The sequence below is a fragment of the Ruditapes philippinarum genome, unplaced genomic scaffold, assembly GCF_026571515.1.
Source record: "Ruditapes philippinarum isolate M1 unplaced genomic scaffold, ASM2657151v2 ctg10649_1_1_1_1, whole genome shotgun sequence".
Classification (NCBI taxonomy): domain Eukaryota; kingdom Metazoa; phylum Mollusca; class Bivalvia; order Venerida; family Veneridae; genus Ruditapes; species Ruditapes philippinarum.
Genome location: NW_026857018.1, coordinates 1 through 15,837, shown reverse-complemented (window position 1 = coordinate 15,837; position 15,837 = coordinate 1). Strand labels below are relative to the sequence as shown.

General features: G+C 31.5%; 1 protein-coding gene across 1 annotated transcript; it reads left to right on the top strand.

Moving 5' to 3' along the window:
• Window positions 1–1,496: 1,496 nt before the first annotated feature.
• Window positions 1,497–15,830, top strand: LOC132748475 (uncharacterized; the record flags this gene model as incomplete). Its single annotated transcript, XM_060738099.1, has 15 exons — window positions 1,497–1,791; window positions 2,475–2,602; window positions 3,397–3,609; window positions 4,130–4,237; window positions 8,072–8,127; window positions 8,725–9,025; window positions 9,766–10,125; window positions 10,935–10,991; window positions 11,456–11,577; window positions 11,845–12,073; window positions 12,831–13,094; window positions 13,408–13,758; window positions 14,153–14,425; window positions 14,938–15,138; window positions 15,783–15,830. Coding segments are annotated over exons 2-15 (2,674 nt in total), but the record flags the coding sequence as incomplete, so codon positions are not given.
• Between the last annotated feature and the right edge of the window lie 7 nt (window positions 15,831–15,837).

Below are 15,837 nucleotides of genomic sequence, written 5' to 3'. Positions count from 1 at the left end.
CCATAACCCCATGCTATAATCATGAGTTACTGTTAATAAATGTGTTAGCAAAAGTTATTTTTTAAAGTCAGTAAAGGATGATTACCTGACTTATACTCATGGTTTGGACGGGGAAAATAAAGTGAATGGGACCCGAAAAATATGTTTTAAAACTTCATTATTTAAATGACCATTCATATCTGTTACAGAAATTGTACACCATCTGTTAGCCTGCGTTCCAGTCTGTCATTTGTATGTGCTACTGTTCGGCTGATCGATATTATCAAAAACACGAATAAGTATGAAATAACGCGTATGTATGTAATGAATAAGCAAAAAATATCAACGCCTGAATGCCAGGCGTACAAATTATGATAAGTTAAGGCCGCTACCATAACAAAAATGATAAAAGATCTCTCAAAGTGATCCTTTGCTTATATATCTTTTAAATAACAAAAACTTCATTCAATACCATTTCTTTTTATATCATTTCAATAAATGTAAAATATTAAAAGGTCACCAACTTCACAAAAATTATAAAATAAAGAAAAAAAGTGATCACAAAGTGATTTTTTCTTTTTATATATCGTTTAAATAACAAAAAAATGTCTTTAGAACCTCCAAAAATGCTGCTTTATTGTTTAAATAACATTTCTACAACATTTTTGGCCGTGAGGCCGCTGGGCCGCTAGGCCGCCAACTTCACAAAAATGATAAAATAAAAAAGTGTTCTCAAAGTGATTTTTTTTTCTTTTCATATATCCTTTAAATAACAAGAAGTGTCTTTATAACTTCATTAAATGCCGTTTTATTGTCAAAATAACATTTCTACAACATTAAAATTCTGGTCGTCAGGGCCGCTAGGCCGCCAACTTCACAAAAATTAGAAAATAAAAAAGTTCTCTGAAAGCGATTTTTTCCTTTTATATACCTTATAAATATCAAGAATAGTCTTAAGAACCCTATTAAGTAACGTTTTTATCATATTTATAACATTTCTACAACATTAAAATTTCCGGCTGACAGGTCGCTAGAGTTAAAAAAAAACTGTCTAAATGTTTTTTTATGTAACTTTTAAATGGTAAGACATGGTAAAAAATTAATTAAGAGTAGTTTTAATTTCTTTGCCAAACGTGTATTCTTTTTTAAGTTCAGGCCGCTAGGCAGCTAGACCGCCATTTTCATGCCGCTAGGCAGCCATTTTCACGCCGCTAGGCCGCTGAGCCGCTAGGCCGCCAACTTCACACATCATATGAGGTAGCATGCATAGTGTATGAATGTAATGGATATCAGCTAACGTTTATAGTACCATAAAATTAAAATTTCATCATAATTAATATATTATAATGTAGTTTTTTGTAGGGCTTTCCATAATTGCTTTAAAATTTTCAACTTGGGCGATAATTTTGTTCACAGCTATCGTCCCAATGTAACCTTTAAAAAAGAAACATCCAATCATTATTTATAGACTTTAAAAAAATGTAAAAGATAAATTAAGTTGAAAACCATTTACAAAACTTTCACGGACAGTTAACTCTTTGTATAAAGTACTGTCATATGTTAAACATATTTAACATGTGCATCGGTTTAGAAAGATTACATTTGTACGTTTCTACTTTAATTTTATGTTTGTAAATCGTACAAGAACTTTTATTAGGTATATTAAAGAAGCCGTTCCAAGTTTCAATGGATTATTTCTGTTAGTGGGAGTAGATGTTTGAGTGAAATGACGACATGCCACGGGAGACGAACAAAGGTGAACCACTTGCTAAGCTAAGCACAATTCTTAGTCGAGCTAAACTTCCTAGTAAGGTAAATTTACAGATTCGTCTTTACTACTGATTTATTGTAACATCTTTGAACAGAAGCGGTGGATTCTTAGTTTCTTTGAAACATATACATGTATGTATGATACTAATTAGAAAAGGCTGTTGATAATTTAAGAAATAACCTTTATGCCTGTTATCCTTTAAAAGTTATTTGTGATGTTGAAACGTTATTAATTATCTATATGCTCTGCCTGTTATCCTTTAAAAGTTATCTGTGATGTTCAAACGTTAGAACTTCTAATTTCCTTCATCTCGATTTTATTAAGTTCTCACTAAAGGTAATTAAAACAATGCCCGCAAAAAATACCAAAAAAAAACTAAAATACTAACATACAGATCGCTTGCAGCTTTCCACAACTTGTCCCACGCAATTACATTTACATAATTATTCACTTTAATTTTATCTTATCTATTTACCTTTTTTATGAAACATAAATTATAAACAGTGGTTACTTGTTAATATGGTTACTTGTTACATTAAAAAAACAATATCGAAAGAGTGATAACACCGACTATCTCTGTTATTTAACACACATGAATACGAAATATTATGCTTCTATTTTGGTAGTTTTACTAGTAAGCAATGACTTTGTGCATGTGTTATTTGCTCTCATGCCAGCATTCAAAACAAGCATTTTGAAAGTAGTATTTTTTCAATATTAAAAGATATAAATATTTTCAACACTTCCACTACACGGCAACGATGTCCCAAAACAACAGTTCGCTTAGTACAGATGCCACAGAGATGAGTCAAACAAGAGGAAGATCTGTCCAAAGAACTGGGACATCTAGATGTAAGTATTTATAATATATTGTGCTTTATGGTTTTTGTTGTTGTTGTTTTTTTTTATTAATTCATGTATTTATAAAAGGTTACATATATGCTACAATGTAAACCCATTTCGGCGATGAGATAAAAAAATAAAGTATATAGTGTCGTATGAAGTGTCAAATGGTTAAATTATAATTGTGTATGGTCCCTTTGTTAAAACGTGTTTGAAGATTACCTTACTCGTATCTAGCAACAACTCGTAGTCCTAATTGCAATTGAAGATGACAACTTGTGCAATTAGGTAGCAAAGCAATTAATTGGCATAATTTAAGCGAAGAACTGTTAACCTTATTAGGGCGGTGACCTTTGGGTGTCTGCCTCTTAACCCAAGGATCATGATTTCGAGCGGTACTCAAGTCACTCACAACCATGTTTCTATATATATGACACCAGTACTTGTAAGATCCAGGAAGCGGACTCGAATGTGATTAATATAAGTTGCAAGAACTTAATCTCAATTGAGTTCAAATAAATATTTTTTAACTAAACTGTTCACCTATATCTAAGTATAATTTAACTATTTTAAAAAGTTGTCATATTACCAGAAGCTAAGTAGCCAATAAAAACACGGATTTGGCAAAGATATATAAAAATGAAACATAAATAAAAATCAAAATTCAATTGATGTTATGTAAAAAGGTTAATTTCTCTGGTGGAAGTATCAATATGATTTGCGATTAAACGGTTGTATGTGACTATGAATATATTAAGATTATGATGAAAGATAAACAGGTTGAAGCATTATCTTTCATCCAGATCGCGATCGGGAGATGCCTTATCAAAGGCGAGGACAAAAATCATCCCCTTCTAAATATCCATTAGAATTATCCCAAAATGTCACAGAGGACTGGGTAAACTTACTGGCCATTCAAACAGATGAAACAGTATCACATGCTGACGGGTCTCCACATTCAGTACCATCGTACATATCACAAGAGAGCCCTGACCGTTTACAGACAACCTATCTAAGTAAGCATACCATCAGTTAGATTAAAACCTGCAACAGACTTTTTAAACAGAAGTTAAATTTATACAAAAATGACTTAACGTTTGTTAATCTGCATAGAAATTTAAAGTGTTCTTGTTTACCATCGTAGAACATAAATTTATATCTCATGTGTCAAAATATTACAATATCAAATGACCTACATAGAATTATGTTTGCAAAATATTGACATTTTGATCTAAATTGCCATGTAAGACATACAACTTTATCATATATATCTATCACATTTAATTGCATGTTAAATTTTTCTCATTTTTACAAATATTGAGAAGTGGGTTTTGGTAATTGAAATTTTGTGGCCCTTTTAATATGTTTAAGCGTTTCTATGTTCTATTTTATTCTCAAAAATAAAGCTGGCTATAGTTTCTTAGTTCAAACAATTCAAATCGTCTAAAATAAAGATTTTTTGACGTTAAAAATGGCGTTTCTTTTTTAAGAAACAATCAAAACCAAAACATTTATTTTTTACAAAATATTATTTAGAACGCCAGGAGTCAACAAGTAAATCGGAAATGCATACCTTATTGTCACCAACAGAGACCTACAAACAACAGTATAGTGACTACTGTACCAGTGTCAGTGTTGAGTCAGGTAATGTGGATTTTTCTTCCAAGCTGAATATATATCTTCCTCCCTATTTTTATGTCATTATGTAAAATCATCACACAAAGAACAAAGGAAAATCTCAAGAATGAATATTTTGAATACAGGTACTTTAAATCGGGGCGTACTTTGGCACATCATTCTAAACAGCAAGATTGAAATGTGCTTTCCTAAATGTATGTCTGCATAAATCAGATAACCCGAGGAGCGGGGCAAATTTTGACCTTGGAACCTGATGATTATAAGTACAATGTGATGCTTCGCTCAGTGTCAATAAATTAAAGGTTTTGGATATTGCAATTCAAAACTAAAGATGATTTTGATTTAGATACGTTTACTATGTAACAAAATAATTCATGACGCAAAGGTGCAGCCATTTTTACCTCAGGGTGATGATTTGTTTCTTGCGCATATGTCCACTTGGCATTGCTACAGACTACAAGCTAGGCATGGTTGTTTTTGTATAAAAATACTTTAATGTGTTTTCTTAAATAAGTCTATTTGTACTAAATTCTATCGAAACATTATTGAATTTTCACAAAGCCAAGTTCTGTAGAGGTTAACTACTCAATGCTATATGTTAACTATTAAAGGTTTTTGTTATTGTTTTATTAGGCAATACTTTAATGTGTTTTCTTATATAAGTCTAATCAAATGACCCGGGGCGGGGCAAATTTTTATCAGAGGAAGCCGATAAACAACATTCTGCAGATCGCCTCATTAATACAAAAGTTCTGTCAATAGTTTTAATTTCCTGCTATTGATGGCAATGCTGCATATCGGACAAAAAGCTTAAATTTCACACAGGATTACTTTGTTTGACCAGATCAAAGTAGAATCAATTTCTTCCATTGGTTCAAAAGAGGACACGAATTTTAAATTGCTTACAAAAGGTAGGACGAACAGGTGCAAAGTATTATACGTTGACTTGTTTTTGGGCCATAAAATGTTTTATCATTAATTTTTAAATCTTAGTATAAATAAAGACTTTTTTCATCACAATACAGAAACAATAGTTTGCAAATAACAAATGCTTAAAATTATTTTATCTTTCACAAGAAAGTTTATAAAGAACAGGTGATTACACGTTATTCGTCAGTTGTATATTATGTCTTCTCTATTTATCGAGCAGAATCGGAATTGAAAATCATATTAAAATCAAAATCGAATAATGGACATTGTTTCTTTTAATCAAAACACGTTTAATATATTTTGCAAATAATAAGACCTATGAAATTGTGTTTTTTATTTAATGTTATCTAAGTGTTGCTTATTTTGTTTGCGGATATCAACACCTATGAAATTGTGTTACCTTATTTAAAGCATGCTTAGTGCAGCTTAGTTGGCAGGGAAGTTTCATCATTTGCAAAGTAAGCTACGATTAGCATGCTTTAAATAAAAGAACAATTTCAGAGGTGTTCAAAATCTGCAAACAAAATAAGTTGAGCTAAGCATGCTTAAATGAACCACAATTTCAGAGCAGCAAATATTTGCCAACTAAGTATTGTCCTTTTTCTGAAAAGTAAGCTACGATAAGCATTGTTTAGATATAGCACAATTTCAGGGGTGTCAATATCTGTAATAAAGCTGCACTAAGAATGTTTAAATTCAAAACACAACTCCAGAGGTGCCAATGTCTGCAAACAAAATAAGCATGCTAACTTGTCTTGTACAAATGGACACCTGTTAAAGTTTAAATAAAAGCTTTACCTCCGCTTTGCAGAGTATTCAAATCTGTAATATACACTGAAACTTAGGGCCACGGGTTCAAACCCCAGAAGGGTCAACTTTCTTTTTTTTTAAACTTTTAACATTATTTATGTATCTCTTCTATTTCTTTTGGGAAAACAAAAGTGTTTGATTTTAATAATTTGATTAATATAGATATTTTGACAAAATAATGCTTAATCTTATAACAAATATGGTACCTTACATTTTCAAAGTGCAATTAAGTCAAAACTAGAAATATTTAACAAGATATTAACAAATATACTTTCAAGAAAATTTAGGAAAATTTTGAAAACAGGCACTCATTTAAGTAAATCTTGGGGATTGTTATTAGCTCACCTGAGCTTGCTTAGGGTGAGCTTTTAGGATTGTTGAATGTCCGTCGTCCATCGTCCGTCCACATTTGTTTGTTAACACTCTAGCGGTCACATTTTTGCCCCAATCATCATCAAACCTTGTCAGGATGCTTGTCTATGTAATTGCTCGGATGAGGTTGAATATGGGTCATCTCGAATGAAAAACTAGGTCACAGGAGCTAAATATAGAAAAAGCTTGTTCACAGTCTTGTGGATACTGTTTTGATCCAAATATCCTGAAAATTGGTCTAAAAGATTGTTTGATGATTTCTAGGTCAAGTTCGAATATTGGTCACCTGGGGTCAAAACAAGGTCACACCGCCTAAATATGGTAAAGCCCTGTTAACACTCTAGTGGCCACATTTTAAACTCAACTGTCATGAAACTTCGTCAAGATTCTTGTCTAGGTAATTGCTCGCATGAGTTTGAACATGGGTCATCTCGGATGAAAGACTTGGTCACAGGAGCTAAAAATTGAAAAAATCTTGTTAACACACTCTAGTGGCTACTGTTTGGATCCAAATATCCTGGTAATTGGTCTGAAAAATGATTTTCATGTCGAAATAGAATATGGGTTTACTGGCGTAAAAACTAGGTCACCCCGCCCTAATATGGAAAAACCTTGTTAACACTCTGGTGGTCACATTTTTCACTCAATTGTCATCAAACTTGGTCAGGATGCTTGTCAAAGTAGTTTCCTGAATGAGTTTGAACATGGGTCATTTCCAATGAATATCTAGGTCACATGAGCTAAAAATAGAAAAGAATTGTTAACACTCTTTGTGGCTACAATTTTGATCCAAATATCCTGGGAGTGGGTGTGAAAGTTTGTTGTAATGATTACTAGATCAAATTTGAATATGGGTCACCTGGGGTCAAAAACTATGTCACATTGCCCAAATATGGAAAAACCTTGTTAACGCTCTAGTGGTCATATTTTTGACTCAATTCTCATCAGAATTGGTCAGGATGCTTGTTTAGCTAATTGCTCGGATGATTTCGAGTTTCGGATGAAAAACTAGGTCACAGGAGCTAAAAGTAGAACAAATCGTTTCACAGTCTATCGGCTACTGTTTTTATCCAAATATCCTGGTATTTGGTCTGAAAATTTCTTTTGATGATTTCTAGGTCGATTTAAATATGGATAACCTATGCTTGTATAGGTAATTGCTGATGAGTTCGATGGGTTAGGTTATCGATCTAGGGCCATCTTGGCCCTCTTGTTTAAATTAGGCTCTCTAAGCAAGGTATTGGTCAAACATGTGTTAAAAATTGTTTGGTGGGATAAACTTTGTAAACATATTTCATAAATTTTGAGTAGCATCGTCACTTTGCATTTGTGAATTGTTAGCTGAATGCTACATTTTGATTCCTACCAAAATTTATGTTAAAACAGTTTTATTTATTAAACTTCGCCCCGCGCCCTCGCAAATAAGCGTGTTTTCGCTGCGCGCCCCCGCCACTTTAACTTGTTTATTTTCGACTTTTCGCTTGGCGGGGTCGCGGGGCGTTAACACGAATAGCACAAATCAGGCACCATATTTTACCGATATATACACCTTAGAAAATAATGTTGTTATTTAAAGCATGCTGAACGGTGCGTAATTTGCAGATACGAATGCTATTTTAAAGCATTCTATTTGGTGCTAATTTTGTGTTTAAATTATGTTGTTGCAACAAATGAAAATATGTCTTTCGTATTTAATGCTTGCTAAGAACAGTTGTTTTTGGGTTTCAGAAATGGACACCTCTGACCATAGTACACCTGCTTCTTCCATTAATCCTTTTGATAAGGTAAGCCTGTTTTGTTGTTGATTGAAACTGACATTCAGTTTCTTTGCTTATATGATCAAACTATATCATATAGCTTACACAAAATGCATAAGGCGGTCCTCAAACTTATTTTATCTTTTTAATTTAAATCGATTTACAAAAGGCATAATTTGATAATAAAGGAGACATTACAAAATATCTCAAGTTTCATTATGCTTGAATCACGGGCAAAGTATTTGTTAATTTCAGCTTTTAATTATTATGCTAAATTGACCAAACTTGCACCAGATACCAAATTAGAATCGCATTTTTTTTGGTCGACATGTAAGCATATATTATGAACCTAAAACTCATAAAACACATTTTATGTTTAAAACGAATTTTAAAAATTGTTTAAAAGCACTATACTGCCAATTGTCAGTATAGATTATACGCGTTTATGATTCAAACATTGATTTCTTTGCGGAAGTTTAAATATGATCAGTATTAAGAAACAAATATCTTGAAAAAGTCGAACATTCTATTTTGTCGTTTTTTTCTGAACAATTTCATATAACATACATATAAAATACTTATGATTCAATTTACTCTTACACTTGATAGTATTGAATTTTTTAGACAAAATATTCCGTCAGGAAATTGATAAGGTTTCTTCAGAGAGATTACAAGAAAATAAAGAGTCAGTTATATCCAGACGAACTTGCAGACATTTTATTTTCGAAAGACTTGATTACAAAAAGTCATCGGGAATTTATAGAAGAATTGAACCACAGAATGGAAAAGTGCGACAAACTCATTAAATCAATAGTAAAAATGTCTAGGAAGGCACGTGACGAAGAACGGTTTGTTACAAAGATATTAGACTCGTTTAAAAAGGCAAACTATGAATATCTCGTTAATGATTTTGCCAACTTTGAAGGTAAGATCTTATAAAACAGCAAATATATTTAGGAAACTTTAGTAGAAAAAAAGTATAATAAAAGTATTTAAAGAAGTGTAAAAATCAAATGACTTAAAGAAACATGCCATTTATATATACACATAAAAATAGTTATATGAATTAAAAACATTTTGATGTATAGAGTGGGTATCTATGTTATATCTCCTTAAACTTTTGGGAAACATATTGAGTTTTTGCCCGTCCCGTCCGTCTGTCTTTTCGTTCGTCTGTTTGTTCGTGCAAACATCTGGATTCTTATTTGGCTCATGTGAAATAGAATCTGTACTTTCACATTTATGCCATTAATTCCGTCGGAAGATTTTACGTGACTATGTACCTTTTATGTGGCTTGACATAACAACAGAAAGAACAATGGAGTAGCCAAAATTACATAAAAACCGCCTCATTAGAAGGGACAGACGGACTAACATGCATAGATTTGGGGACTTAGGTGGTTTGAGGAACAATATGTACTTGTATTTGTCAATGATTAACGTGGCTATGCTTTCTCTTATTTGTCTAAAACAACATTCGAGAGAAAATCAGACTAGCCACCTAAGTATACAAAATGGTAGTATATATATATTGGTTGGTCATTTATTGTTATCTGATACAAAACATGACTTTCAAATATTTTTACAATCATTTATGAACATATTTCCTATTTCTCATATAAAGGATTCAGAACGAAAGGTAATGGTAACACATTTTAATTTCAGAACCTAGTGATTTTGACAAACCTCAAATACTTGATTCACCAGACGATATAACAGCTAGAACAGAAGACAGAGCGTGGACTAAAACCTTGTCCAACATTTTAAAACAAATTGGGGATGAAATAGACTTGTTGGATATCATTGATACACTACTGGTTAAAGACATTCTAACGTTCAAAGAACACCAGTCAATTATTGATGCCTCACCAAGTAGCAACAAACTAAAAGAGTTAGAGGAGTCGATCTCTCGAAAGAACAAGAATCATTTTATTGAGTTCCATTCTATCATAGAATCTGAATATCCTAGAGAATTAAAATTCGCTTATGATAACGATACTGATTTATCAATGGATACAACTACAGGTAACTATAATGATAGTTGGTTTGTAAAATAGAGAAAAATGTTTTGTTTTTTGTGTAGGTAGGTTTTATATTACTACTTTGTATATTTTTTTTTAAAATGACAAAAGAAGGTAGAATGTAGTTTCCGATAACAAGTAAAACTGAACAACTGATTCAAGGTTCGAGCGTTCTACTCCTTTCTGGTTTTAATTTATGTATTGAAGTCTTTTTAGAAAATATGGAAGAAGAAATAATATTGTTTTAACCAACTGTTCTTGAAAGCTGTTTAGGCTAGAAGGTTTCTTTTAATATTAGATAAAACCCATAGACTTAAAACATCTATAGTGTTTTTCTATTACAACAATTTGTGTCCTAGATTAGTTTTTATTAACTGATTTACAATCATTTCAAACCAAGCATGATGCATTATTTATTTCCACCGAAAGTGTGTAAAGATTGTAGAAGACGTCCGTGGCTTCGAGAATATGTTTTACAACTTAATAATGAAATTAAATAATATATTGCTTCAACAATTCCTGTAAAAAGAAATGGATAACTGGTCTTGGCCTTAATGTTTGAGAAGAAAAAAAATAATCCATATTAATCAATAATTGACAGTATACAAGAATCGTGTCATAAGGAAAAACATGCATGATAAAGTATATTGCAATTTGATGTCAGGATAATGGCTTAGATCCGAATATAATCTTTATATTTTACACACAGGATCTGACATGATTTATTTAATAAAAAATCATAAAACCAATTCAAGAAAATGGTATGACACACACAAAATGTAAAAAAATACGTTACTATGTGTTTTCTTTTAGACATCAACTCACCAGTAATAGAAATGCAAGTCTTGAAGGAGGTTGCAGTTGGAAAAGGTTTGCTTTGCTGATTAATTAATTCAATTATGAACTGTATGCATACTTATTCATATAAATGAAAAAGCAATATTATAATTCTCTAACGATGATATAACACATTTTTCATAAAATAATTGACTTCTTTAGACTTAATGGAACAGTTTTTTTAATCGATAGCACTGTGTATAAAGACATAGACAATGAAAAATGCAAGGTTGGGATGTTATTAAGTATTATAATAGTAAATAACACCATTTTGAAACTGAGACTTATATATTTTACCTATGTATTAACCACAAGACTGGAGAGAATGTTATTGCGAGTTACTATCTACATATCAATCCAGAATGATATCGCTTTTTAATATATTTGAAAATCATTTGAGCGTTTGTCTATGAATATTGCTAGGTTGATTTAAAAATATTGACACTACCTTCAAGATATATTTAAAATCGTATGAGTATTTTTTTCATTACTATCAGATGATATAGGTGAGACAGGCATAAAGCTTGAAATAAAAAGAGCAGCAGAAGAAGCCAGGGATATTGAACAAATGATCGTTGAGCAAAATTCTCCACAACCGAGCGACTTTCTGGTAGAAATGGTATAATTTGAACGTTGTTTACTTTAAATTTAAAAATAATGAAAATAGTAACCAAATAACATGTAATAACTGCAATGTCTTAATTAGGTAAATTGTAAATTAGCAATCATTTTACTTTGAGTCTTTTTCATTAAGTTTTGCCTAAATTGTTATATTTTGCTACTACGAATACGAATTTATTTTATTTGCATTTTGTTTGACATTGAAATCATATTTTACATTTGAAAGTAATTGCATTAATTATGAATAAACATTATCACATTACAGATTTCGGAAGATGTCCATTGTGGAGTAAAGAATGTAATATTCTCATGCATCGAAATAACATTTGAATGCATGTCAGAACAGTCGCGCATGCTTCTTCTACAGAAATGCAAAGATTCTGATAAGTTCTTAAAACGATGGGTCAGAGAACTGATAGATCGCAGCAAAATTGATAATCTTAAGAGAAAAGAAGTAAAAGAAGTGAAGTTAAAAATTCAAATAAACTGGCCTGGTAAGCAAATACTATAGTTATCCGAAGATTCATGGATATTAAGACGACTTATTCATTCAACCAGTACTTGAAATATGATAAAAATTGTCAGTTGACTCCAACATTATGTTAGAATGGCATTCATAACCGTATTAACAATAATTTTATTTGCATTCCGAAATGTGTGGCTAATCCTAAAAAAATCTTGTATTTAACACTTTTTAGTCAGTAGCCACTTTAGCTATGAAAGGTATACGAACTTACTCATTAAAATGTGTAAGAAATTCATATTGTTCATGGATACAAATGAACATGCACCACTAGAGAAACGAAACGTTTAGTAGAACTCAAAGGGACAAAAATTGTATATCATATTTTTATCATTCAAACATGCTTGTGTGTTGAAATAGCCTATTTAAATTTGCTTGCGTGTTGAAGTAGCCCAATTAAATTTGCTTGCGTGTTGAAATAGCCCACACCGGGATAGTTAAATATTCATGCTATGAAAGGTGTACGAACTTACTCATTAAAATGTGTAAGAACAGTGTATTTATCTGCTTACGAGTCCTTAGCAGCAGAGACCGACAAGTTTATTTTTGTGCAATAAAACTAGTTCGTGGCATTTGAAACTCTACATATGTTTTGTAGACTGATCATCAGGAGGTAGACTTTAACATGATTTAATGATTTTGCATAAAACTTATTGAAGAGGTAAATTCAATTGAAAATAACGTTTCATTCAGAGGTCAAGAACATTAACATTGTTTTTTGTTTTCAGATTTTGTTATCAGTCGACAAGACATTGCAAGAAACTATGTTTATCTCAAGACTAACCTGGAACCCAAACATTACAGTAAAATATTTCAAAGTAGTAAAGGGACACCTAATATGATAAACGATGAAGAAGAAGATGAGAAAAAAAGATGCAAACAATTTATATTGTTCATGGTTACAAATGAACGTCCACCTTTAGAGAAACTTTCAGCAGAACTCAAAGGCACGAAAATTATGGAACATATTAAGGGAAATGCGAAATATTACAGTATGTTGATATATCGACTTAATTATTATTTCAAAACACCCCAGATACAAACAATAGAAAAAAGACCGATTTTTCTCTTTTTCTATGCAAGGTTTGACCCATAGATCTTACGGGGCCATTTCAATCATTTTTAATCTTTAATTGTAATTTTCTGAAGCATACAGAAAGACCTTATGAGTCTTTTTAAATAATGACTGAAAAGATACATGCACACATGCATTTAACACAATATCATGTCAATTTCTATGATATTATAAAGCAAACGTTTAAAATTTGATATTGTTCGAACTGATTAGAAAACTTGTTGTTTCAGAAAAATGTGCATGCAAGTTAACCAAAAAGAAGATAGTTGAACATTTTACATTCCTGGAAAAAGAAATGAAACATGTAGAAAAAATGATAGAAATTTTCATTGATTTCTATACACTAAATAATGACAAAAGTGAAACAAATGAGAGAAAGGCAAACGTTTATAAGACTTTAAATGATGACAAGAATAAAAAACGCAACGAATCGGAGCCATCTAAGACTGAAGCATTTCTAAGAATGATTCTTAAATCAGAAAATGACGACATACAAGTGTGCTTATTTGGTGAAGCCTTAGTAGATACGGGTCAAGAACAACTTCTCAGGAAGGTTTTAATAAAAACAGAAGAGTCAGCAGGTAAAAACTATTATTGAACCACATACTAGAAACAAATGATTCAACTTTGTATTTACTCCTTTCAAACCAGATACCAATGTGCATAACTCCTAAAGAAACCAAGAAACAAATAATAAATAAAAAAAAAACCTAACGTATGCACAAACAAATTAGAATGCACGTATACACATATATACATAACAAGAAAGAAGTATCTTAATTTTATTTCTTTGATCGTCTTTTGGTGGTAAAATATAATTTTAGAGAACAATTCTATTGTAGCAATTGCAGACAAAAATATGAAGTGCATGATTTCCCCTTAATTTTAACTCGAGTACTCCTGGAAGATTATAATAAGGATAACAAATATATGACGTAATTAAATAGCATTAAAGCAGGCTTAATACATTTTCAGATATTTGTTTAACAAAAGATGACATACGGCGAAACGAAAGCTTTCTTTTACAAGAGATGGAGCCAATGCTTTTTGTAACAATGTTGTCAGACCAGGATATTCGAGAGCAGATTGTGGAGACAAATTCACGTGAGAAGAGATGCAAACTATTTTTGAATTTCTTGAAAAATTGTGATTCGACGGTTATCGAGAAATTTACGTCGGAACTGCAGCGACTTAATCTTAAGTCCATCATAAATTATCTCTACAGTTCAAGGCGTCAGGGTCAGTTTGGTAAGGTTTTATAACTTTGTTTTGAACCAACTACTTTTTTTATTTAAATCAAGAATGTTTTCTGTTTTCAAACAGAAATTTCATTTTAAAGTATCCGAAAATTTGTTTTTGTTGGTTTTAACGCTGCACCAACACAGTATATGTCATATGGCGACATTCAAGCTTTACCGGTAATGAAAGGCCACAGGTGCCTTTCCATGCATTATTTCAGCCTGAGTAGAAATGCCATCGTTCCGAAAGCTAACTGGATAGATGCCGCACATGATAGAATCAAATCTCTCTCTGGATTGGAACCCACAGCGGTGAGGGGTTAGTGGTTTGAAGCCAACGTTCTTAACCCCTCAGTCACGACGTGCTTAGCATAGAATTATATAAATTCTGAATTTTTACCTCTATCAAGCTTTTAAAGTATTACAATATAAAGATTAACTGGCATATAATATCATTTATCTCATCAACGGTACTTTCTGATTCTATTAAGCATTCAACATAGTTTCTTTTTGATATTAAAGTGACAAAAGATGACATTAGCCGAAACAGAGCTTTCCTTGAAGATATGTTAGAATCAAAGAAATTGCAAGATATTTTCACAAGTGATGGCAGATTAGACGTTATAATGTGTACAGATGAACATGTTTTCAAAAGGTTTACAACATACTTGGAGAAAGAGAAGCCAGAAATTGTGACTTTTCTGGTTCAATCTAGAGAAGAAGGTAAAGCAGTCAATTAAGATTATTATTTTGATTTCGATCCATTTAGTTATGCTCTAATACATATTTTAGTAAGAGTAGACCAAAATTTCTTTATATTCCTGTTTCAATGAAAATGATAATGTATAATCACCCATAATGAGCGCTTTGAGGAACTGAAAAATTAATATCGTTGGTAAAGGACAACGGTATGCGAATTAAAACAAAATTTAATGTATGGTTTATGAGTTGTGGCCATTTATTCTAAACTTAAAATTGGATATTAAAATGGCTCTTTTTCAAGATACAAATGATAACATTTAGCTTATGCATCAACACACTGATCTGAAAAAGATTAGAATATGCCTAAGTGTCACGTACTTAAATGTGGCAAAATACATAAGGAAGGTTATACCTTTTAAACGGCGTGTGTAAAGTTTTATATCCTACTATGCAAAAATAGTGACCAACAGAAAAATATATGAATACCGTTCAGAGTGAATTTTTAAAAGATTGGCTTAGTTAGTTTTTATATTTTATCTTAAACATTTTTCATTTTCAATTGTTGGTTAATAACCTTAAGCGATATACAGCTAAATTTGACACCAAAAGCTAAAAATAACGATTCAATGTCATTTGATATTTTTGAGAATTTTTTATTTCTTTAGATAAAAACATGCGATCAGTTATGGAAAGTCTTATAGAAGCATACAGCTGCAAATC